Raw genomic sequence first — 26,284 nt, forward strand, 5'->3', positions numbered from 1 at the left:
GACTAGACGGACCCCTCTCATGTGCCCCCACCCCACTGCATCTTTACAGACTGGGACTACATCTGCAAACGGACGTCCATCAGTCCTGGTGGATCTATCACCATGGGAGGGGATCTCTCCTTCACTGTGGTTCTCCCTGAGGTTTCTGTTTTTCCCCTGGGTTTTTGGAGTTTTTCTTTGCCGAGAAGGAAGGTCTAAGGACGGGGGATGCCTGGGACATTAATCCATTCCCTTCTTCTACTGTTAATGTGACTGTTGTTTGTTTTCATATCCATATATTATGTTATATACCCGTTGTGAAGCACATTGAGTCTGCCTTGTACACGAAATGTGCTCTATAAATAAAGCTGAACTGAATTGAATATATCCTTTACTGCCTATATATATATCCAGATTTATTGTACATATTTCACATCTGAAGTATAGAGTTAGCTTTTTGTATATTTCAGTAGCTTTTCGTAGCACTTTAGTGGTATATGTATATTTAATATTTTATTATGTAGATTTGCACATTCCCTACATTTTCAGAATTTTGTATAATATTTTTATCCTTTTCATGCACAGTGGTCACTCCAGTGGACAGTTCTTCTCCAGCTGTTCTCTTGTATATTCATGAGTTTTGTTGTTTTTGTTCCATATCAGCCAACACAGTGGACACTTATGCAGCATCCCATACACTGACATTCAGACCATTACTGTAACTTTGCTGTTCTTGATAAACCTGATCTGCACTAACATGTTTTAAATCAATTGCTAATTGTTATTAGATGGTAATTAACAGTTTTCTTAATCAAAAAGTTTTTTTTGCATATTATACCTCTATGAAGTTTGTTATAACTAGTATTAGAGTATGATAACATGTGAGAAAACATCAGATTAGCAGAATGAAACATTTTATTTCATAGTTTTCACACAGTTTATCACTTTCTGATGATGGATTTTAAATACGTGTTTCTTTGCTTCAAAAATTTTCTTTTTTTTTTCTTCTTTTTCTTTTTTTTTTTTTTCTCTTCTTTTTCTAATTGGGCTCAGCTGGCTGACAGGCAGCTGTCTGTACCGATAAGGCAGCAGCCGACACCAACTGTACTCCCAGTCATCATTGCCCATTTTTCTAACACCTTTGCTTGTGTATCCTCTTTTATTTGGACATTTTACCAGGGAGTATCTCACACTACTTTTTTTTTTTTTTCCCACTCGTCTTGTCCAGCGTTCTAACAGTAGAATGGTAGTCTGGTTCCTTTTGGTGCTGAACAAATTTGCTTTGCCAAGGGTAACTTCATAAAGTATATGAAGCGCCCTTTGATATTCTACTGTGTTTATTATGAGTTTTGTTGGACCACATTTCGATTTTTTTTTTGCTTCAAAAATTAAACGCATGGTGTCCAGTTGAGCGGACATTTTTGTACTACCATGTTCATAAAAAAATTTCCGTTTCATTGCTTTTTTTTTTCATGCCTGAACAGGAATAAAAACACTCAGGAAAAAAATCTCGACTAAGGTTCTCATAATTCATGTATGAAAGGGTTATAGTCTTTTTTGTATTAAGTGTTTTTGCTGCTAAACAGAACAGAGCTGCTAAACAGATTTGAAATGTTCCTATGACAGTGACAATAAAGATCTATTCTATTCTTTTCTATTCTATTCTGTTGACGCTCCTTTTCCCGTCACCTGTCACCAATCTGACAGAACAGCGTTATATGCTATAAACTCTACAGTCTCTTTTTGTCTCTGTGTTGAAGGCACTAAACTCTAAACTGTTATATAATAGTTCTGTGATGCTAACATCTGCTGCATAAGGATGTGTGACTGAATGAAAGGCACACAGTGTGGCCGCACCTCCAGCACAGAGAACAACATCTGTCCACCATATTCGCTTTACATACCTGAAGGCAGGTGAAACACAAGCTTTTCCACCGATTGCGTTATGTCACCTACCGGAGCTCTACGGTGTAATACATTTCAGAATAATAAACAACATCAAATATGATCGATTTGGGATGAAAACCTGTCACATTAAGCTGAAAAAAACAACAATCTACATTTAGAGAAAGATCATCTATTGCATCTGGATTTCTTCTTGACACTTAATGTAATCCGGTGCTTTTTCTTTACACTTAGCTGCCACAGTTACAATCTTTCTATTGGATAATCCATCAATTGCAGCCATTTAAGCAAAAACATTTACACATTATCCATTAAGGAAGTGACTGTGAAGACGGGCAGTCACATCCAGCTTTTCATTTAAACTTTGGCGACGGAGTGGAGACAGGAGATGGATGCTCCTGCCCAACCAACAGGAGCCACTTTAATTATCAGCCTGATATTAACATCATGAGGAAGTGATGGACACACACAGGCCAGACACATACACACACGTGGAAATAAAGGCTTTAAAAACCACAAACCAAGAAAGGAGTGGATTTAAAGACACCCAAAGGCAGAGTATCTGTGTGTGTGTGTGTGTGTATATATATATTAATGTGAATGTAGGAGGTGGATGTTCACCGCTGCCTGCATGCCAACACACACACACACACACCCCAACAGCGAGTCAGTGGGCTGTAAAATTAAAACGTCCTTTTCCTTCAGCAAACCCGTTGTTTTGCTTATACGACACTCTCTTACATAACAGTGATAATAACAGTCATAACGGCCCCTAACTCAAAATGCATTTAACAGGCAGGGGGTGTGATGGGAGGGAGTGGATGCAGGTGAGCGTCAGAACAGTGGAAGTAAATGGACTCCACTGCAGAGGAAAACTGGAAACACGCAGCAGCTGAAATGAACTGGAGCTGTAGGAGGAGGCACCTATAGGGCGTCATCTACATGTGCTTCTGTGTGAGGGGTGAATCACTCAGACCCACAGGTGTAAATTATCTGCATTACGGCCACAACCTCTGACAGCAGCTCTATTGAAGTCAACCAGCTGCAACAAATAAAAGGTTGCTGGAGGTCACCGAGACTTATACTCCCATAATCCCCTGCTGCACTCAAGAGGAAGAAAGGTCTCATTTTTCTATCCATACAACACTCATAATTATCTACGCCTCATTCAATAGACTGAACATAAACAGCCTGGATAAAAAAAAAAAAAAAAGCCCCATACTTGACCCTTCTTGAACGAGTTATATCTTTACCTCGACAATGAGATACACCATATGAACAAAAGTATGTGGACACGTTGAATTCAGGTGTTTCTTTTCTAACAGGTGTCTGGGATACAAAAAAATAATGACAAATGACATTACATAGTTTTATAATGGGATAAATATCATTGCACTGTAGGACTGAAAGATATATCGTTATCGTAACTATATCTAGATATGAACATTCAAGACATTAATATCGAAAAAGCAACGATACAAACGATATAGATTTTCTGCATAAAATGTTTGATTTGTAATTTATTTATTCGTACTTTATGTTAATGTTGATGACTGGCAGTGAGTTCTTATAAATAAAACTGCACTTTCCACATTCTTTTGTATTATGATGTTTGTATTTTTCTGAAAAATGCTTGGTTTTCGCTGAACCCGTAGTCATATCGTATCGGTATATCTGGCGTGAATATCAAGATATGAAATTTTGTCCATATCGTTCAGCCCTATTGCATTGGTTAGTTTGGTTTAAATCAGTGGTTCCCAACCTTTTTTGGCTTGTGACCCCATTTTAACATCACAAATTTCTGGCAACCCCAGACATTCAAAACAGAGATTTTGGTTTTTTGTTTTTTTTTTGCTAAAATTAATTTGTTTTTGATCATGTAATAGTTTGCTATACTATGTTGCAAATAAGCGTTAATTTTAGATGACATTTAGGCTATATAATGTATATTATTATGGACGGAGGCAGAAAAGCCAGGTGTAGACTACTGCACAAAATGAGAATTTGATTTTCCTTGGTCAGGATATGTACAGTCGGTCCAGCTTGGATTTACAAGGCTGTAAATTAAAACTGAAAAAACAACAACTCAAACTATGAATTAAGAAAGAGCTGCAGCATCTGAAACTGACCACAATGAACATTTGAAAGATAAACAGTACCACAGTGCTTCAGTTTCAGCTTCACAGTTTGTCATGTCTTTTATGGACTGTGATTGTCTCTCTCAACTCACCGCATATTTTCTATTACTAAATTTTTTTTTTAATTTTTATCAATCACTAGAAATTTCAGGAGACCCCATGTGGGGTCCTGACCCCAAGGTTGAAAAACACTGGTTTAAATTGTTTTCTTTGCTTCCAAAATGCCACAGAGATGGTTTTTACTTAATTTCTCTGAACATTGATTTTGTTTTTTTTTTTATTCATGACTATGATTTTAAATGTTCTACCTCTAAATTTCTAAAATATTTTTTGCGCTCTGACTGAATATTAATGTTTATATCTCAAATCAGCATGAACAGGACATCTTTCAGCTGTAGCCTCGGTGTGTCCCAATACTTTTGTCCATATAGTTTATAAATATCAATATCTCCTTAAAGTTGATGGGAGATTTATTGTCCTAAGTGAGATTGCAACTTAAAGTTATATTTAAGCAGATTACAGTTGTTTTTCAGCACATTACAGCCATTACCCATATTAAATCTTTTTATACTTCTAATTTAGTGTGTACAGTGTATAGTGTTTGCTCTTATGTATATTTGTCTTTACTCATGTTTGCTGTGGTTTTATATTGTTATTGAATGCGTGTCATGCTGCTGCTACACTGTCATTTCCCAGTTTGGGATAAATAAAGTCCATCCATCCATCCATCCATCCATCCATCCATGTAAAGAAAGTAAATGGCTAGTGGTTAGAATCTACAAGGTGTCCCATAAGTCTCCATACATAGGAGACATAATACATTCTATACATATATGGTTCTAACATGTATTTCTTTATATTTCTTCTTTATAGTTCTTCAGCAGTGGAGGACACGCATTGAAATGTATTCCTGACAAAATGGCAGTCATATAGAGCATATTATATAAATAAAACTGGTTTATGTCAAGAAATGTTTATTTTTCCTATGTATGGAGACTTATGGGACACCCTGTACTTCTGTCCATATAGTGTATGTTCACACATATGACCAGAATTCACCTGAAACTATTTTCTTAGTTGAACTTTTACAAGAAAAATGACATTTTTATCAGAAGTGTAGCTCCTCACGGGTTAGAATTAGATGCTTTTTTTGAAGCCGTTTTTGATTGCTGATGTTGAAAACAGTCCACACATTTAGATTCACCCATCCTTTAAAAGCACATAGACTGATTTACAAATATCTCTCATGCCCTGTCTTCGTGCATCTCACCTGACTATATCCATGGCCTGGTAGATGATCTCTGATTGGTCGACTGCTATAACCTTCTTGGCCCCAGCTTTGGCAGCAAACATGGACAGTATTCCAGTCCCACAGCCCACATCCAGCACCACCTGCAGGAGAAGAGGTTTAACAGTAGAAAATCAGCCCCAGGATATAACAAAAACAGACAATTAAAGAGAGAAAATCCAACATGTACTACATTTACCAATTCATGGAGATTATTACAATCGAAAACACCTTCACATCTACATGAAACTGTTTGTGCAAAAGTAGTAGTGCAGGATGGATCTGATAACACCAAACACAGTGAGCACAGACAGAAAAATAACATTTACTTTGTTTTAATTTAGAGCAGGAGAGTAATTAACAGCAAATTGATTTGTCTACTGCTGAAGTTGTTCTTCTTACAGACATTTCAGATGGCATCCCTAAAGCTCTTTGGAACAGGATAAAAACTGGTTAAAGTGACCACAGTTAGAGTAATTATACACTAATAAGCAAACAAGTTTATGGCAACATAACTTAAGAACTAGTATATCAAATGTAATATTTTTTAAAGACTTTTTTTAGGCATTAAATGCAGATTTGTAAATTCAAGGCTTTTAAGACTTTTTAAAACCCTGTAATAAGTGAGAGAAACTGCACGAACAGATTCTAATGCAAAGTGAACGGATCTGATTGAAATCCTGGTTCTTGTATAAATACAACACTGAATATCATTAATATCGTAATCTTACTGACCTCTATTCATTCTTTAAAGGGGTTGTATTTCACTAAACCCACTTTTATTAGTCTTTGGTTCATTTATTTGTGTATTTGGACCCTAATAGTTCATAAAGTTTGAATTTGAACCCTCCAGGTGTTGCAAAACTATATTTATATTCATTCCGGCAAAAATCAAGTGGATTTCTACAACCCCTTTTAATTCCTGCTTAATTTGTTACATCTATAACTACTTACATCACAACATTTGCACATATAAGGTCAAGAGTTCCGACGAACATTTCACCATAATTGTTTGTCAGCAGCAGCGGTTGTAGTCGAGCCGAGTACCTAAAATGTTCAGTTGATGGTTGTATTAACGAACACAAGTGGCAGAACGGGACAGAGCAGCACAGCCAACAACCTGGAGGGGGCGGGGCATGAAATGGCTCATGTGCATTTAAAGGGCCAGTGCTCAAAATGACCTTTCTGGTGTCATTACTCAGAAATAGGGTTGAAGATGGACCTGTGGAGTTGAATTAATGAAGAATTCAGACCCAAGCAGAGCATTTACAGTTTATGTAGACCACAGGGAAATGACAGAAAATGAAGAATTCCATTTAAAAAAAGCAAAATATCACTCCTTTAGAGGACCTCTATGGGCAGGATAACAGAGGGTTAATTATAAATTCATCACATGAGACATCGAAGCAGTTAATTCTGTTGTTGAACTCTAACCAGACAAAAAGCACCCATAAAAACACACAGAACAGTAACAGTGAGGATATTCATCCCCACAGAACAGACGTCTACACGGCTGAAACCCAAACCTCCTCATAACACAGAGGATATTCTACCTCATCATGAGCCTCTTTGCATTTAAAGGGCCAGCGCTCCAAACCACCTTTCTGATGTCATTACTCAGAAATAGGGTTGAAGATGGACCTGTGGAGTTGAATTAATGAAGAATTTAGACCCAAGCAGAGCATTTACAGTTTATGTAGACCACAGGGAAATGTTTGAAAATGCATAACTCCATTTTTAAAAAAAAAAAAAAAAAAAAAGCAAAATATCACTCCTTAATGACCCCACAGGAACCCTGTAATAAGTGAGAGAAACTGCATGAACAGATTCTAATGCAAAGTGAACAGATCTGATTTGAATTTTCACTTTTTGTATCAATATAACCCTGAGTATCATCAATATTGTAATCTTACTGACCTCTATTTTTTTCTTTAAAAAGGTAAAAGAATGCATGAAAGGCCGGCAGAAAAATACCGGTACGCTCCTTCCCTTCTCTGCATTATGCACAATCTGTAAGGCTGGAAAGTGAAACAGTAAAAACAAGCGGAGCTGCAGTGATGGTGCTAATATCTTGGGTTCTGCAGGTTGCGGAATTCAATTCTGCAGCGGCGCGATTAGTCAAAGCATGTCAAACCGCCACTATTTTGGGTTTCCATAGGTTACAGTTAACTTGTTCATGTTCCTCCCCCTACCTCAAGCCCTGCTGGTGTTAAATGATCGACTCGGTGACTGCAGTGAGTGTGCAGCGTTCTATACGTACCGCTGTGTTTATGTGTCTCTATTTAAGGCAGTTTCCCTGTGAGCGTCCCGCTGCCTTTATGGGTTCACAGAGGGTCGCCAACACACTGCTGACGCCACACAATATAACACAACTCCTTCCTGCAACCTCCATCTTGTTTTTTTTTTTTTTTTTCCTTCACCCTTTCATTTAACAGAACCAATGTAAGAATATCCTGGTTTGCATTGTTTCCTGTAGAAGGTGACACCTCCCTTTTTGCAGATGCATTCGCTCTGACAGGGATAATGTACACCTTCCCATCAACGCAGCCTGCCTCTCCTCTACAGCCTCATCCAGCGCCAACCAGCAGCCGCCCGTATAATGGATGGTCATGATACAGGCCACTGCTTCCTCCAACTAAAAGCAATGGAAAAGCAGGTGGGGGTGGTTTAGGACGGGGGGGATGTTATGGGTTTGGCGGAGTGACTGTTATCAGCGCTCTGCAGTCGACATCTGAGGCGCTAATAAAGTCACACTGTGTTTTAAATCAGACGTTGTCGCCTTATTAATGTCTTTCCCGTAACATCCACATGCAACTGTACCTATTCAGAGCGAGCGAAACCTGCACGTATATGTGTACGTGAATATAGATGAGTGACGAATTAAAGGAGCGAGAACGATAACTTAAAAGGAGAGATATTTTGCTTTTTTAATGGAATTACAAATTTTCAAACATTTCCCTGTGGTCTACATAAACTGTAAATGCACTGCTTGGGTCTGAATTCTTCATTAATTCAACTCCACAGGTCCATCTTCAACCCTATTTCTGAGTAATGACACCAGAGAGGTTGTTTAGAACTATGAAACAATGGAAAATGGATAGATATCAGGTCTGAAATTAAACTCTTATGAGCTATTTTTGTTGTCATCATTATATTCGTCTGAACAAATGTACCTTTAGTTGTACCAGGCATAAAAATGAACAAGAAATTGAAGGAAACAAGGGTGGTATAAAATTTTTTATGTTGTTACGCATTAGCTCACAGATGCCTCTGACCCCTCACCCTCCTGCAGCTCCACCCCTTTTGTTCAAATATGGTCAGTTCAGGCTCCAAAAAGCAAACATAGTGATGGCGAAAAGGCAAAACTACTGGCATTAAATGTGGATTTTTGTGATGTTTTAGGCCATTTTTAATGTCAAGGGGGGTATGGATGGACGTCTTCTTAGCACCAGACTCAAGTGGACATTTGAGGGACTCTTTTTGTCATTTTTGTATTGGCGTCTTTTAACCTGCCACGTGGTTTGTATGGACTCACCTTGTCTCTGAACACCTCTGGGTTGCGGTACATGAAGTCACGGTAACTCTCTGTTCGCACTTTGTCCTGTGGAGAAAACAAACCATACCGAAATAAATGTAAATACAAAATGTAAATTCAACTGTTCTTTGTATTTCTGTGTTGATTTTATGGCTTCTACACTTTTGCTTTATAAATAAGCTTAGTCTTCTGCAGCCATAGGTGAACTGTTCTGTTCCATGTGTCCAGAGATACTGAAATACACTGCAGGGTTAGGCAGGGTCAAGGGAGGTGCAATAAATCTAACTTTTGCAGATTATTTGTAATGCAGAGATGCATCCACAGTGGTGTTATCACACCCTCCAGACTTACACAGAAAAAAAAAAAAGAAAAAAAAAAACATCTGACGGTGTGACATGTAGAGCTTTTTATGCGCCACTTCAGATAACTGCAGATCCGGAAGCTCGCCACGATCTGTGGGGGAGACTCGGTAGATTTTTTTTTGTGGAAAATTTACAAGAGATCGATGAGATAAATTCAGCTGGAACAGAGCCAGTTCAGGTCAGGACTCGCTAATGAACCTGCCAATCAAACAACCCACAAACCCGAGCAGCTGTGTCTCGGGAGACAGAGCTACTGAAGCTACTGAGATGACAGTAACATGGATTTGTGTCGGATACATAGTGAGACAAGTTCCAAGTATTTGTTGGAGAACGGTGATTATGTCGGCATGAAACCCCGCACTTCACTGAGACACTACCTGCAGCTACAGGAGACGAAATCGAATCAGCCCGACTGAAATGTAGATTTGATGAGATTTCAGTTTAACTATTTACATGGATGATGAATTAGATGTGTTTATAAAGCATTTAATCTAATACAGTGTGGTTCTACCTGCTGTCAGTCTAATCCACCGTAAATACAACAGAAGTAGTTCTTTTTTCCAAACTTTTTTGATTCATAAGATAGGACTTTTTTTATTCCACCGTGGGGAAATTTCAGTTAGCAGCAGCAACATACAACAAGCAAACTAGGTAGAAAAAAAAAACACAAACAAGTGAAAAAATGAAAACATGAAGAGAAAAATCACAATTCAGTTGAAGATTTAGAGATTCTAGCTTCATTCGTCTTGTAATACAACTGTTACAACTACTTGCTTGAAGCCTTCAAACCATGAGGACATTCAATAATTCTACAAAATGTCTCTAATAAATGGATGTTTTTTTTTTAAACCACCATGTGTCTGTCCTATCCAGAAACTCATGTCACCCAAAGCCATATTAAGTGTTTACAAGATTATTAATCACCTAAATGTTCCTATTCAATGGATCACCTGATGGAAAATGCTCATCTGACATGGTTGTAGGAGACATTTTTATTCTGACCGGGCCATTCTTCTTTTTATTAGGACCCATGTTGCACCTTTACTTTGTCAGACAGAGTTTTATGGAAACCTGGCTGCGGTAAAAGTCTACAGAAGATGACGAAGGCGAAGGCAAAGGCGAAAGTAAAGATAAAGCTGCTCCGTGTGCAAACAATATTTTCTGTAAATGGCCAAAGTTCTGGCCAGAGTCAAACAATGATGCGATACAGCTGTAATTTCTCATCAAGACACACATGAAAAAAGTTCTCGGAGTGAACGCAAGATATACTATTTTTCAAGTATTTCAGCATCAAGGTTTTCATCTTAACACCTGACAAATTGAAACTAAGTATAAATACGCCTCAAATCTGTAGAAAAAAACAGGACCAGTGTCACTGTATCTCACTGGCATGTTCTATCAAGAATGGAAGAAGTTGAATTTGTGAGGGTCCTGTGGTTTTGATACAGTCGTGATACACACACGTTTATTTATTTATTTATTTATTTATTTTTTACCCCGCCTCTAGAAGGGGAGGCAAGGGGTATTGTTTTTGGTTTGGTTTGTTTTGTTCTTTCTTTGTTAACACTTTAGCAGCAAAACTATTGGTTCAATTCATACCAAATTGGTTTTATAGATTGCTAGAGACCAAGAATCGATGTCATTACATTTTGGGAAATGTAGGTCAAAGTTAAAATTTTCTATGATTTTTAAAAATTTTCCCATTTACCTATAATGGGCGAAATACATGTAGGGGTGGGGTTTGTTGTGCCTGGTACTACTTGTTTTTTTTTTTTTTGTTGCTTTTTTCTTTAATTAATTTTCCTGCTACTCTTTATTACATGTGAAAGGAGTGACTGTAACACACAAAAATTTCTGCCTGGGATTAATAAAGTATGCTGATTCTGATAAATAGTGTTTATGAATTGATTTTAACCCTTTCACGGATACTGGTCACTACAGTGGACAGTTATTTTACATCTGTTCTCTTGTATATTCATGGGTTTTGTTGTTTTAGTTCCATATCAGATGACACACTGAATGCTCATGCACCATCCCATACACTGTAATTCATACCATTAATGTGTGTGACAGACTGCAGTGGGACGAATAAGAGTGAATGGTTGAATGTGAATGAATATTGTATATAGATGGAGTTATAGAAACGTATTTTTTTTTACTGTTTTTTAATGTTTTAGTTTTTATTAATGTCTGTTTTTTAATGAGAACATCAGCCTGTTCAGGGACTACAGGTGGAAATTAGCATTGGTGCTAGAACCTGGTACACTACAGCTCTCCTTTTTGAGGTTAATGTATATTTTGCATTGTCCTTGTCTAAATAAATAAATAAAATGGAAAAAAAAAATAACTTTGCTGTTCTTGATAAACCTGATCTGCAGTAATATGTTTTAGTATAAATCAATTGCTAATTGTTATTAGACTGTAATTAACAGTTTTGTTAATCAAAAAGTTTATCTTTTTTTTTTTTTTTTTTTGCATATTATCTCCATGAATTGAGTAACAACTAATATTAGAGTATGATAAAATGTGATAAAATGGCATTAGTGGCTTTAAAAATGTTTTTATTTCATGGTTTTCACATAGCTTATCACTTTCTGATAATACGTTTTAAATACAAGTTTCTTTGTATCAAAAATCAAATGCATGGTGTCCAGCTGAGTGGACAGTTTTGTAACTCCATAAACAATAGGGTCATTTAAAAAAATTCAATTGCATTGTTTTTTTCATGCCTAAAGAGGAAAAAAAACACTCAAGAAAAAAATCTTGACTAAGGTCCTCATAATTCATGCATGAAAGGGTTAATGCTGTACATGTTAAAGGTTGAGCTCATTTGAAGTACTCACATAGAATTTCCCTGCCTCCCTCTAACTGTGCCATGTAGGATCATGTTGCACATTCACACATGCCCATTATCTTCCAATAAGAGACAGCCTGAGACAAAATTCTGACAAAATCAGAAATTGAGTTTGACCATCTCAAAGTTTTAAGCTACAACGGTCTACAGCTGCTTAACGACAGGATCACACCATGAAATGATAAACTGTTCAACACGACAGGTGCGTTTACAAGGCTGTAACTACTATCCTCAACTTTTCCAGTGTCAGGACACCCCTGACTCCAATTCACCAACTCATAAACTTATATTTTGCATTCTGTATAAAAGGGACTAATTTGCACTAAAATAATATACACATAAACATATTTTTACAGACCGTATCCCTGTCCATATCCACTCACTGTATAAAAACTCCAATCCACTTGTACTTTCTGTACATATTACAATATAAATCCACTGTAAATCTCAACCCATTGCTGTCCTTGTCTCTAGTTGAATGCTTGTCTATATTATGTCTAGGTCCACATGTGATTGGGTTCATGTTGAAATCGTACGTTATGAGCAATGTAAAAACCGAAGCCAAATTCCTTGTATGTGTTCACATACTTGACCAATAAAGTTGATTCTGATTCTTTCGATCTTATGTTGCCTTCTTTTTCCAAGACATAGATAGTTTTTCACTCACATAAATATTCCTCATGTACAAAGGCAGTCTGTAACTGCCCCCGATGGTCTGTATTACAAAGATTTTAATGTGTTTGACTTCGTTCTTTTATTTTGTAGCCTCCTGTAAAATACAGATGTTTTATTTTGAAAAGCTCTTTACGCATGTGGTTAATGTAAGGGAAAGGAGTCGTAAAAAGAGTAAAACAGGTGGAAAAGGTAACCGGGAAATAAAGATGTTAAATAACAATAAAAGGGTAAAATAAGAAGACACAGGGAGAGCAAATAAGAAGTTTAGATTTAGCTGAGAAATGACAACAAGGTAAATTTTAATGTGCTTTATGTGTATCTATAATGATTTGGTTATTGTTTATAGCCAAGTTGCTAATTTCCTGCTGCTACAGGTGTTTAACCCTTTCATGCGTGGTGGTCACTACAGTGGACAGCTATTCTACAGCTGTTCTCTTGTATATTCATGGGTTTAGTTGTTTTAGTTCCATATCAACCAACACAGTGGACGCTTATGCATCATCTCATAAACTGCAATTCATACCATTACTGTAACTTTGCTGTTCTTGATTGGTTCTTGAGTGGAAATCAATTGTTTATTGTTATTTTTTGCATATTATCTCCATGAAGTGAGTAATAACTAGTATTAGAATATGTTCAAATGTGAGAAAACATGAGATTAGCTGCATTAAACATGGATTCATTTTGCTGTTTTCATATCACTTTATGATATTGGGTTTTAAATACATGTTTCTTTGCTTCAAGAATAAAATTCATGGTGTAGCTGAGTGGACATTTTGGTAAATCTATGAAAAAAAAACTCAATCTCATTGTTTTTTTCATGCCTAAGGAGGAATAAAAACACTCAAAAAAAAAAAAAAAAACTAAACTAAGGTTCTCATAATTCATGCATGAAAGGGTTAATATATTTTGTGATCTGTTTGTTTTGACCTTATTCGGCTTTTAGGCTGGTCTGTGAAATAAACAACAGACCATCAGTTCAGTCTCACTTTTTCTTTATCTGGAAGCTACACAGTCATTATCTCAGCATCATTGTTTTACAACTAATGAAGGTGGCACCGCATGATGATCATGTTTCATTCTTGTATCTTTAGCCTGAGATTGTGTGGATTTTATCATCAAACAGATTGCGGTTTTTTTTTGTTTTTTTTATTAGTTTATTTAATAGAGACCATGCACATTTATGAACATTGCTGTATAAAAAATACACCCATGTAAATATGCTAGAATTAGTAAAAATAACTACTTTTCATCTGCAGTCCCCAGGCAGGTGACAGAGACAAAACATACAACAGCCAATAATACGTCACTGGTTTGCTATAAATTAAAAAAAATTAAAATACACATAATGATGACATAGACATCATCAAAACAGACAAGCATCTGTATGTATGTGCAGCTTGTGTGATCACTGTATTTGTTAGAAATTCTGAATTTTTATACTTTAGAAAAATACGACAAAAGCAGTAGTATTGAGAAAAGTATTTTTATGCTCTTTTCTGTCACACTTAAATGGAGCTGAAAATGACTAAACTCAACTCAGCTCAACAAATGCCGAACAAAAAAAACAAAACAAAAAAACCCTGAATCTCACAAGCTGTGCCTCCCTAATTAAAAGTTTATCATACGGTGCAAAAAGTGACGTCCATCACCCTCGCACAGATGCGTCAGAGGTGATGCACTTCACATCGGCCTGTGGAAGACTTGACCATGTTCTGCCGCAAACTCCCACTCCCACCCCCACCCACTCCCACTCCATCCACTCCACTCACCCTCAGCTACAGTGGAGTTTACAGTCTGACGCACACACACGACGCAAAAAACTTAACAGCGCTTACACCAATCAGAACAGCGGACGGGAAGATGTTTAAGCACTGCGGTAAGTAGAACTGGAAGGGAGGAGACACAGCGAACGCCCCACCCCCAACCTCACCCCCACCCCTCCACCCATCAGTCTGCTGACACTTTCAGGTTTCGGCGGTTGAACAGTGTAAAAATTAATTTCCACGTTTTGAGCGTGGCTCACATGAGAGCTCCGAGCTTATTGCTGATTTGTCACTTTGGAGAAAATGTCTTGTCCTCGTCGTGAGCATGTGCATAAAGATGATCATTTTCATTTACACGCTACATTGAAACCTTTCAGCCAAGACGTGGGGCTGATGAACCCCGGCTCGTCTCTGCGGGGACTCGCCGTTGTACCGAGACCCGCGGGCCTCCTTCACGTATATGTGTGTGTTTGTACGTGTCACACCTTCAGCATCTCCTCGTGGATGCCGTAGTGTCCGTAGGAGTCGAAGTAGGCCTCGTCTTCGTCCTCTCGCAGCTCGGCCACGGCGCTCAGGTTTCCGGACCTGCCGGGTTCGGCATTCAGGACCAAACCCTGAGCCAGTAGCCTGAAAGACAGCGTATATGAGGACATGGGACAAAAGCACACACAACCTTCATGCAGGACGGAGCAGTAAATGGAGGGGATGGGACACATTCATCTTTCTAACTCCCTTTTCATCACCCCCCCCCTTTCCTCTCTCTCTACTCTCACTCTTTCTGTAATTTTCCCTTACTGCCCCCCCACCCCCCCACCCCCCACTTTAACCTCCAGGCTGCAGTGGAATTTTCCCTTCCCTCTTTTAATCTCTTCCCTTCCTCCAAACTTCTTCCTCAAAGGTACTTGGGTTTAGGTCTGTGTGATACTGTGATGACTGTGTCCCTCTGCTGGTCTCAGGACAGTACTGCAGGTCCAAACCAGGGTCCATACACAAGACCATCAAGGGCCGGTTCAGTTGGAATCAGATCGGAGCTGCAGGATTGGGTCAAATCTTGAAAGCGGGTTGTTGTTAGTGAGGTTACTATCCTACAGTTCAACAAATTAAGAGCAAAATTTTCACACTTTTTGGTCATCTTCAAGTCTAACTGCTTTCTGGTCTTCAATATTTGAAGCGTATTCAGCATTTTCAGGTCTGACCATTGACCCCTGCCCTTTCATCGGACTTTTTGGCGTACCGTTAGAAGATCTCCCTCTACAAAGGCCACTATTAAATAGTATATCCTACTCCTCCCTTTTAGCACGGAGACTCATTCTTTTAAATTGGAAGAATGACAAACCCCCACTCCTTTGGCAGGTGGATATGTGATGTTATGTTTGTCCTTAAGATTGAAAAGATTAGATACACATTGACTGGATCAATGGGGAAGTTTAATGTGGTATGGCATCCTTTTATTTCTTATGTAAAACAGCTGACAATGCACCTTGACTCTGGTTAATGTGTGCTGTCTACAAAGTGATTGGGTAATTACATAGGGGAACCCTCTACTTTTTTTTTTTTTTTTTTGTGGCATCTTATACCTCTGTTATATGTTTCAGTGTTTGTCTTACTTTTTGTATGTTTGAAAGACTTAATAAAAATACACTGATCTACAAAAAACATGAACAGCAAAATATAAATGAATGTATATTGTAAATATATAGAAATGCATATACTATATAATTATAGCAAAAACTAAATATTCAACCTTTTTTTTTTTTTTATTATTATTGCATTTTTTCCAGAGATCTGCCAGAATTCAGATTGATGATGAGTTTTTTGACTCCCAGGTATCCCAATCTTCCAAAAAACAAACCAACCTCCAACCAACATTTGTGACAAATCTGTTTCTTTTCAGGGTTTCTGCACGTTTCAATTGGTTACATTTTAACACGTTTTAAGATCACTATGGAGGTGTCAACATTTGTTTGTGCATCTCAGCCTTAACACCACAGATTTAAAAGAAACACCGATATATTAAATAGGTTCTTGAAACTTATAACAGTCGCTAAAATCACTGGTATATGTGCTGGCTCTGAGTGATCGCCCTGTGAGTAAAAAACTAGGGATACACCAACACTTGTATTGGCCAATATTTACAGATATCTGCAAATATATTAAAGGCTTAGTCATTAAGTTGTATGTTTAGATCTGTGTGCATTCGAAGATGATGTGATAAAGAACTGAAAGTAGGAACTATGTTTATATTTGTAATGAAGATTTTTTTGTTAAGCTGTGATGAATAATAAAAAAAGAAAAGCAAGTAACATCAGAATCACTATTGTGCAAAACATCATTTTAAAAAATTAGCATCAGCTGAGACTGTTTCTATTGCTGCATCTCTATAAAAGTATCATTTTCTGACTTCCTGTGTGACTTTAATGTCTTTGTATCCACTGCTGCTAATCTGAGCTTTTCTCAAAGTGCAACAGGCTTTAACCGAGTAAACGTTAAACACTAAATGTTCTGTCAAGTGAGCAATAAACTGCATTAAGAGAGTGGGGAAAAAAGTCATGAAATAGAAAAACAAAAAATTATTTCCTGATTCGTTCATAGTCATTATAAACTCAAACACATGTAATGTTCTAGAGGAAATTTAGAGTTGAAATACAGACTTCCTCAGATAGAACTACACAGTCACTGAAGAGCAGAAAGAGGAGAGAGCATCACTTTGTTTTTTTTATCATTACTGGATAAAGCTGAAAACTTGTTGTCTGTGGGTCGACGTCTTAAACACAGTAACACGAAAGGAAAACAGAAAATACTGGCAGAGGGCAGGCTCTCTGCAGGTGAATAATCAACCACACACTAAAAGAAGGTCAGAAGTGATGGTTGATGAGGATTATTATTATGTATTTTTATTTATATAGCATTTTTAAGGAGAACACTCCATATTTTACCAGTAAAATCTAGCCCCACAGCTCATCATGACAAATTAGTCTGACTTTGTACTTATTGTTGGCTTCATGTTAGTTTAATTTTAAATGTTTGTTTTTTTCCTGCATATACATAAAAGAGTGGTGATCCAACTGTATAAAAGTAACGCGAGTTCTTTATCCCATTAATATTTGCGTCAACAATACATTTCAGCACCCAAACTCCAGGTAATTGGATTTGAACCTTATTAAGGTGTAAACTGATTGTATTTACTGACTTGAGCTTGTGCAGGTCTTCCATGGCTCTGGCCAGTGCCTCCTCTGAGCGCTGGGCTCTCTCCTCAGCTGCCTGCGTCCTCTGCAGCAGTGCATCATGGGACTCGCTTCTAGATGACTGGTGTAGTGACCCCTCTTGGCCACAGAGCTCCTCTGGGTCTGACAAGAGAAACACACAAACCATCAAGTGTTCTGCCACTCAGTCTTTGGTTTATGTGTTTTAATGGGATTTTTGTCCCTTGATTCTGAAATTGGGATGGAGAGAGAAAATATGTGTCGGAAACTTCCTATAGATAGTCATGATCTGCAGAGAAATCAATGATATATGATTAGTGTCTGACTACAGTGGCAGAACCTTAATCACCTGTCTTGTGCATATCCATGTGCATGTGTAAATACACTGTAAATATGTAATGTTCTCTTTATATTTTATGTTTCACAAGTGTATATTTCCTGTTTACTGTCTTCCCTGCACTTTATTTCTGTATTTGTCGCTGTCAACTGTTAACATTTCTCCATGGTGGGATCAATAAAGTATCTACAAATACACAAAATATTTAGTAACAGGCAGAATCCTACTACAATGGATGTTCTGTGTCCGGCGCGTGTTTGTCCGACGCGTGTCCCGATGTTGCAGCATGGGAGGGCGTATGGCTGCAATGCTGCTGTTGCACCACAGGAGGGCGCTATCTTACAATGACACCACGGGTACAATGCTGCTAGTATTGTTAAATTACATTTCTCACTTCTCTTAAGACATTTCAAGTTGCTAAAATTTGTTCTGGTTATTCACAATTTTTGTTAATGCATAGTTTGTAAATGTAAATATTTTTACGTAATTGTACTGGTTTACACTAAAACAAAGACAAACTCAAACATTGGTCTGTATGTGAATACACTGTAAATATGTAATGTTCTCTTTATATTTTATGTTTCACAAGTGTATATTTCCTGTTTACTGTCTTCCCTGCACTTTCTTTCTGTATTTATTGCTGTCAACTGTTAACATTTCTCCATGGTGGGATCAATAAAGTATCTTCAAATACACAAAATATTTAGTAACAGGCAGAATTCTACTATAATGGATGTTCTGTGTCCGGCGCGTGTTTGTCCGACGCGTGTCCCGATGTTGCAGCATGGGAGGGCGTATGGCTGCAATGCTGCTGTTGCACCACAGGAGGGCGCTATCTTACAATGACACCACGGGTACAATGCTGCTAGTATTGTTAAATTACATTTCTCACTTCTCTTAAGACATTTCAAGTTGCTAAAATTTGTTCTGGTTGTTCACAATTTTTGTTAATGAATAGTTTGTAAATGTAAATATTTTTACGTAATTGTACTGGTTTACACTAAAACAAAGACAAACTCAAACATTGGTCTGTATGTGAATACACTGTAAATATGTAATGTTCTCTTTATATTTTATGTTTCACAAGTGTATATTTCCTGTTTACTGTCTTCCCTGCACTTTATTTCTGTATTTGTTGCTGTCAACTGTTACATTTCCCCATGGTGGGATCAATAAAGTATCTACAAATACACAAAATATTTAGCAACAGGCAGAATATTGTTAAAATTACATTTCTCTCTTCTTTTAAGACATTTCAGATTGTTTAAATTTGTTCAGGTTATTCACATTTTTTTGTGAATGAATACTTTGTTGATGTAAACATTTTTACGTAATTTTACTGGTTTATACAAAAACAAAGACAAACTCAAACATTGGTCTGTATGTGGCCCCTGAACTAAAATGAGTTTGACACCCTTCATTGTTAATATCTTCAGTGTAATTTTTGCATTTCACATATTCATCCCATTGGACCCTGTGGCAGACCAGTTTTGGTCCACGGGCCGTATATTTGACACCCCTGCTTTAAGTGCTGTAGATTCAGTTGTTGCATCATGTTAGAGAACTAATACAACAAACAGAATGGCTCGAGTTGTCAGATTAATATTTAATGTGTACTGACTGATTCATGGTGTCAGCTCAGTGAGGAACATTCCACCTTAACAGATGCTGTCAGTCGCCTTCAGGGAGCACAGTGAACTACATTTACAGAGAAACATTACAAAAGCAATCTGTTCAACCTGAAATGAGTGCACGCTGTGTTTTAGGTTATAGATGAGCTTCTGTACCGAGCAGAGGAGTCAGATCCTCTCAGAGGTCATCGCTCAAGACACTTCTGCTCGTTCTTTCTAAAGCCACATTTGGACACTTCAGGACCGACGCTAAAGCCAGATCTGAACAGGTCCAGAGTAACATGTATGGGTACCTGTCTGCAGCAGGGGGTCGTCCTGCAGGACTGGGCGCAGGAAGGCTTCACTGTCCCAGGGTAAAGAACCGTCTGGTAGGCCCATCAGACCCGAAGCATCGCAATTCTGTAATGAATGAATGAATTAATAAATAAATAAAGCAAGCATCTGTTCAGACAAAAATCCACCCATTCTATTCAGTGTAGTGGAGATGCTTGATGAGTATTAAATACTTAACAAACAAAGCAGACATGACAAAAAGTCTTTTTATCCCCTTACATCCTCACATTACTGTCTTTTAATATGGACACTTACAAGAAGCCCAAATGGTCATCGTGTGGTCAGGCCATATGATGTTTTCAACAAAAAACCTCACTCAAAAGTGCAGATTTGAAACTCTCCTCCAGTTTTTGTTTGACTTTCATAGACCATGAAAAAACTGAGATCTGATGATATAATTATATAATATAATTTGATGCACAAAACTATTCAATTTTACCTTTATATTTTCATATTTGCAAACTACGTTTACTTCTTTAAGATCTTTAAAATTTCAATTTGGATTAGAGGTTTTTGATGACTTGTGTATATTTTTGGGATAAAGTTTAAAAAGTGAAGTGAAAAAAATAATTATTCGGTCATATATGTGGAGTTGGAAAAAAAAAACAGATACCATGCACAGGTATGGTACACATTTTATATGGTATATAAAGGCAAAATCAGAAGTATTCAAAAACAGTCAAACTAAACTCAGACTCAGATGAAATGAAATGTTCATGTACTTACTGTTGAGCGTATGAAGTTGATCATCTTTATATAACCATAGTCATCTAAATCTACAAAAAAGAGAACAATGATGCGTCTTAGCCTCGTACATGATTGGAACCCTGGTTCTTCTGAGTGCAGAGTGAACTCACTGTGTTTTCTGATCAGGTCTATGAGGTTGAGCTGGTGTTCAGCGGTGCAGTGCTGCAGAGTGGCCGACACTGAACTCAGCAACCTGAAAATAAAAAATATCCCTAAATTCACTTTTTTTAGCTCTACTGACAGTTTGTGAATGGTAGCAAAAGTCATTTAACAAATAAAGGAGGCATGACATAAGTGGGATTATGTGATAACTATGCATTATAATTATCATCATCATCATCATCATCATCATCATTATTATTATTATTATAATTATAATTATTATCATCATCATCATTATTATTATTATTATTATTATTATTATTAGTGCATTGGAGCTGGGTTGTCCGGCCCTATAATGATCCATCATCTGATCACCATCTCTCTAACCATTTCCAAAATGCAGGCGAGTTTCAACCCCACAATAACATGTTTTGCTGAGACTTCAGAAGGTTTAACTTGTGTGAAGGCTCTTTTTGTTGTCATGTGACAATAAACTGTTTTTTGCAACCCTGAGGTACGATACATATTGAATTATATGAACAAAACCTACAACTTTCTTAAAATAACACAGCAAAATGTATTCAACATTTATTCACATATAAATGCACAATTTTTTTAATAGATTTTCATACATATACACACTATGAATATTGATAATATTCAAATATACACATAATGTTAATACTGTTAATATTGTAAATACTGTGTCTTTATATTTTATGTCAATTGTATTTTATTCTACTTTTAGTTCTAGTCTTATTTTACTTTTGTTAAATTTTATAGTCTATTTTCACATTTTACTTTTTATTTTATTTTATTTTACACTACCAGTCAAAAGTTTGGACTCACCTTCTCATTTAAATGGCATGAGATGGAGCGCAGATGGCCAACAACTTTTTGAATGTTTGACTTTCTTTTCATATAATTCTTTTGTTGTTGATTTTAATGCAATATTCGAAATGAACAAATAAACAAACAAACAAATGCTCAGCATCACTGAGAACTCCTTCAAGACTTTTGGAAAACATTTCAGGTGACTACCTCATGAAGCTCATCGAGAGAATGCCAAGGATGTGCAAAGCAGTAATAAAAGCAAACTGTGGCAATTTTGAAGAATCTAAAATATAAAACATACTTTGAATTTTGACACACGTTTTTTAACTATATAATTCCATATGTGTTCATTTATAGTTTTGATGCCTTCAGTGAGAATCTACAATTTAAATAGTCATGAAAATAAAGAAAAAACAGGTGAGTCCAAACTTTTGACTGGTAGTGTATATTTGCTCTATTTGTATTTTGACATATTTATTTTTTATTCATATTGGTCGCACTGACTGGAGTAGCACTCCTACTTTCAATGTCCACACAATGACAATAAAGGCTATTCTTTTGTGTTCTATTCTAATGCATAGTACTGTACTTCAGAAAAACTACATACACTAGTGTATATTAAAAGGTGTTCTGGCTCTGTGAGGCTTAAACGTCATACCTGACCATGTCCATCCCTTTATGACCTCAGTCTCCTCATCTTCTGACTTTTTCTGATCCTTTCCCACACCTTAATCACAAAACCCACCCAAATAGTCTCCACATTCACCAGACCTCCATGCAACAGAGCATGTCTGGGATGTGGTAGAAGTGGAGTTTAGCATCATGGATGTGCAGACAACAAATCTGTTACAACTGCATGATGTTATGTCAATATGACCTAAAATATATGTGGAATATTTTCAGCACATTGTTGAATCTATACCACTTAGAAATGACACATAATGGGATCCAATCTGTTGCTAGTAACTGTATCTAATAAAGTGGCCGGTGAGTGTCTCATAGTTGAACGCTTATACATGACATTTAGGTAAAAAAAATATATATAAAATAAAATAAAAAATACTTCCATGCTAGTATTTTCAGGGTGCTACAAGTACTTTTGCTAAAGCTAAAGAATCTCAACACTCTTTTCTCACCTGTCGCAGAATAAACAGGTAACGGGCTGATTCTCCTCCTCCATCCACTGCCACTGCTCTTCATCATCTTCCTCTTCCTCGTCCGGGTCAGAGAGCTCCGGCATGTCCTCAACATCTCCGTGGACATCTGGAGAAAAAAGAGATGCATGTTACTGCTGAACGTCAACAAAACCACGCACTCGTACAGTAGCATCATCAGTGTGTAGACAGACACAAACAGCTCCGACAGGACACCACAGGGCGGTTTAACTTTGAGCAACGTCATTTACACACGGAATAAAACCCAGTTCGAGCCCTCAGAGGGGTTTGAAATTTAACCGGCAACGTTTTCTGTGTTATTTTAGATATTTACCGCATTCACGTGGGTCTATGGACTCTGCCATGTTGTCTCGTCTGTTTCACTGAGTCGACTTCCGGGTGACGTACGATGACGTATATTGACGATGCCACGTGATCGTCACCAGCGGGGGCAAAATCGGCAAAAAACTGTATAATTATTTTTTATTTTTAAAAATTTTCATTCGCCCCAGCACTTTGATGAAAAATACACATATCAACATGTATTAAATCACTTAAAATGTTAAAAAAAAAAAAAAAAAAAAAAAATACAAGCTATAAAAAAAATGTAAGAAGAAGTCCAAGTGTAAGCTAAAAAAAAAAAACTATACTTGACTTTTTAGAGGAGCTTTTATAAATTTAAATGATATCATCTCTATATAGCTGAGATTGCTGGAAAAATAGAGGCTGATAAAGGGGCTATGCAGTCACAAATCTGAGCACTTGTAGGAAAAAATAGCATAGTTCGGTGATTTCTTTTCTAACTGAGAAGATGTAAACACAGTCTCTGATGGATGTAAAAAAAAAAAAAAAAAAAAAAAAAAAAAAAATTGAATAAAAAAAAATAAAATTCCAATCTCACCAGAAAAAATACTGCATACTTCATGTTTATTTCATGAGTTGAACAGTAAATAAATCAATAAATAAAGTCACAGCCAGCCTACTGCTCAGAAAATATAAAAAGTACATCTCAGAATCTTAGAATAACTAATCTGAGCTTTATATACTGTATATCACCATCAGTATATATACAGGGTGTCCCATAAGTCTCCATACATAGGAAAAATAAACGTTTCTTGACATAAACCATTTTTATTTATATAATATGCTCTATATGACTGCCATTTTGTCGGTAACAAATTGATCCAAAACACTTCCTGTTTTTTTGAACTTGACAAGAAGTTTTGCCACAGTGCCGTGTGTGATACTCGTCCCATGTTTTCTGTTAAATGCGCTTGCAACCATACGACTGCTTTCTGAACCGGTCATCAGGATGATTTCAATTTGTTGCTCTTTATTCAAATGCATTCTTTGGGTTATCTGAAATATAAAGAAATACATGTTAGAACCATATATGTATGGAATGTATTATGTCTCCTATGTATGGAGACTTATGGGACACCCTGTATGTATGTGTATATATATATATATATATATATATATATATATATATATATATATATATACATATATATATATGCCGTGTAACTACTAATCTGGTTGACACTTTGGAGAGGTACCAGACACAATCTAATATACATCTAATTAATATTTTGATGCTATCACAGTAGAAACATCAATGATAGAGAGCAGCAGAGGCTAATCTTCATTGGTGCTGTTGAAGACTCATCTGTCCTGTTAATTCTGAAGAGACAAACAAACCCTTATCTGCTGTAGACGGTGAATGTCTGCATCTTCACAGGAGAAGTGCTTTGGTCAGGTTTTACTGATAAAACAGTCAGCAAAGCCACATAACTCCATTTGCACTATTTTCTGCACAGTTGAAGTTGTTATTAGCTGAGCTGCACTAATAAAAGCTTAGAATACCTGTTCGATATGTACAAGAAACTGTCTCAGTTTGGGAGATAACTGGATGGAATCACATGTCAGCAAACAGCCAGTCTAACACATGTAACACAGTACTGACTTCATGCATTAATAAGCTACTGCTGCTTATAAACTCACCAGTCAAGAGGAATATAGAGTAATGAGCTGAGCAACAGATGTCATTCTTTATTCTCCAAAAAAAAAAAAAAAAGTGTCTCCATCCTGGAAAAGCAAGACCAGAGTTGACTCTTATTTTGCTTTTATTTTTATTTATCACTCTGTGCAACTTTTAATGTAGTTTCTTGCCTGGAGCTGGTGGAAGCAGTGGTGATAATAGTTGCAAAAACTTCTAATGCCTAGTTTGAGATTGACCTGTACCTGAATATCAATGACAAGATGATAAAATAACTCTCATGGACCATGTCAAAGCCTGCTTATTTAAGAGTCTCCGAGGACAGGACTCTGGGCTGTAGTGGGTCAATACTCCCCCTAGTGGTGCAAAGTTGGAAAGGTCAGATGCTCAGTATGAGGTCCGATTTCTGTGATGCAATATTCTGACATTTCTAGCATAATGACAAAATGGTTATTTCTGAATATTCTAATGATATTGTGATGTTGTTCTAAAACAGGGGTATCAAACATACGGCCTGTGGGCCAAAACAGGCACGCCACAGATTCCAATTCAGCCTGTAGGATGAATTTTCAAAGTGTGAAATTTACACTGAAAAAATTAACAGTCAATGTTGTTAAAATCGTTTTAGCCCCATTTGATCACAAGTGGGTCAGACCAGTAAAATAATAGCAGAATCACCTGTAAATAATGACAACTCCAAATTCCAAACTGCAAAATTTTAACAATATTATGCCTCCTACTAAATGTTTTGTGTCTTTGTATATCCTCTATCATCTGTTATGCACATATATAAAGGATAAGTTGATGTATAATATTGTTAAAATTACATGTATTTTTTAGAGAAATATCAGGTTGTTTAGCTTATTCATTATTACCATTATGTTTTTTTGTAAAAGGAATGATTAAAAATGCAGACATTTGAACATTTCATAATATAATTTTCCTTTTTTTGCACTAAAACAAAGAGAAATAATTTGAATTGTTAATATTTGTGGGCTATTTTTCTTTTCTTTTCTTTCTTTTTTTTTTTTTTTTTAACTAAAATGAGTTGGACACCCCTGATATTATAAAGCAAAAAAGTTTTAACCCTTTATCAGGCAAGTGATTATTTTTGGTAATTTCATGAAATATGGGGCCAATCATGTGCCTCAGTGAAGTCAAGAATCATTTGATCATGAGTTTTTATGACACTATACAGTGATTCAGAGAGATTTTATAGACATAGACATTTTGAAGCTGTAAATAATGAATATGAGAGAATTTTTGTCAGTTTACGACCTTATAACAGTTGTTTTATTGTATGCGTTTACTTTTTAGCAAGTGCCACTCGGATGTTTTATGGCAGGAGGAGGGAGACTGTTGTCATGGCAACCAACGAGGAGTTAGATGATGATGTCCAATAACACACTAAGATTGAAATTTTGAATTTCAGAGTATTTTAA

General features: G+C 36.7%; 1 protein-coding gene across 1 annotated transcript in view; it reads right to left on the reverse strand.

The window, feature by feature from the left end:
• Positions 1-23,246, reverse strand: part of prmt3 (protein arginine methyltransferase 3) — a 142,103-nt gene extending 118,857 nt beyond the window's left edge. Inside the window, exons 1-9 of the mRNA XM_030131078.1 lie at positions 23,178-23,246; positions 22,826-22,952; positions 20,864-20,946; positions 20,733-20,782; positions 19,967-20,072; positions 17,693-17,849; positions 14,988-15,129; positions 8,846-8,911; positions 5,293-5,414 (exon numbers count right to left, since the gene is read on the reverse strand). Of these exons, the coding sequence (XP_029986938.1) occupies positions 5,293-5,414; positions 8,846-8,911; positions 14,988-15,129; positions 17,693-17,849; positions 19,967-20,072; positions 20,733-20,782; positions 20,864-20,946; positions 22,826-22,952; positions 23,178-23,208 (884 nt within the window). The 5' untranslated portion in view covers positions 23,209-23,246. The remainder of the gene's footprint in view (positions 1-5,292; positions 5,415-8,845; positions 8,912-14,987; positions 15,130-17,692; positions 17,850-19,966; positions 20,073-20,732; positions 20,783-20,863; positions 20,947-22,825; positions 22,953-23,177) is intronic.
• Positions 23,247-26,284: the final 3,038 nt, after the last annotated feature.

Source organism: Sphaeramia orbicularis, chromosome 3, assembly GCF_902148855.1.
Source record: "Sphaeramia orbicularis chromosome 3, fSphaOr1.1, whole genome shotgun sequence".
Classification (NCBI taxonomy): Eukaryota; Metazoa; Chordata; class Actinopteri; order Kurtiformes; family Apogonidae; genus Sphaeramia; species Sphaeramia orbicularis.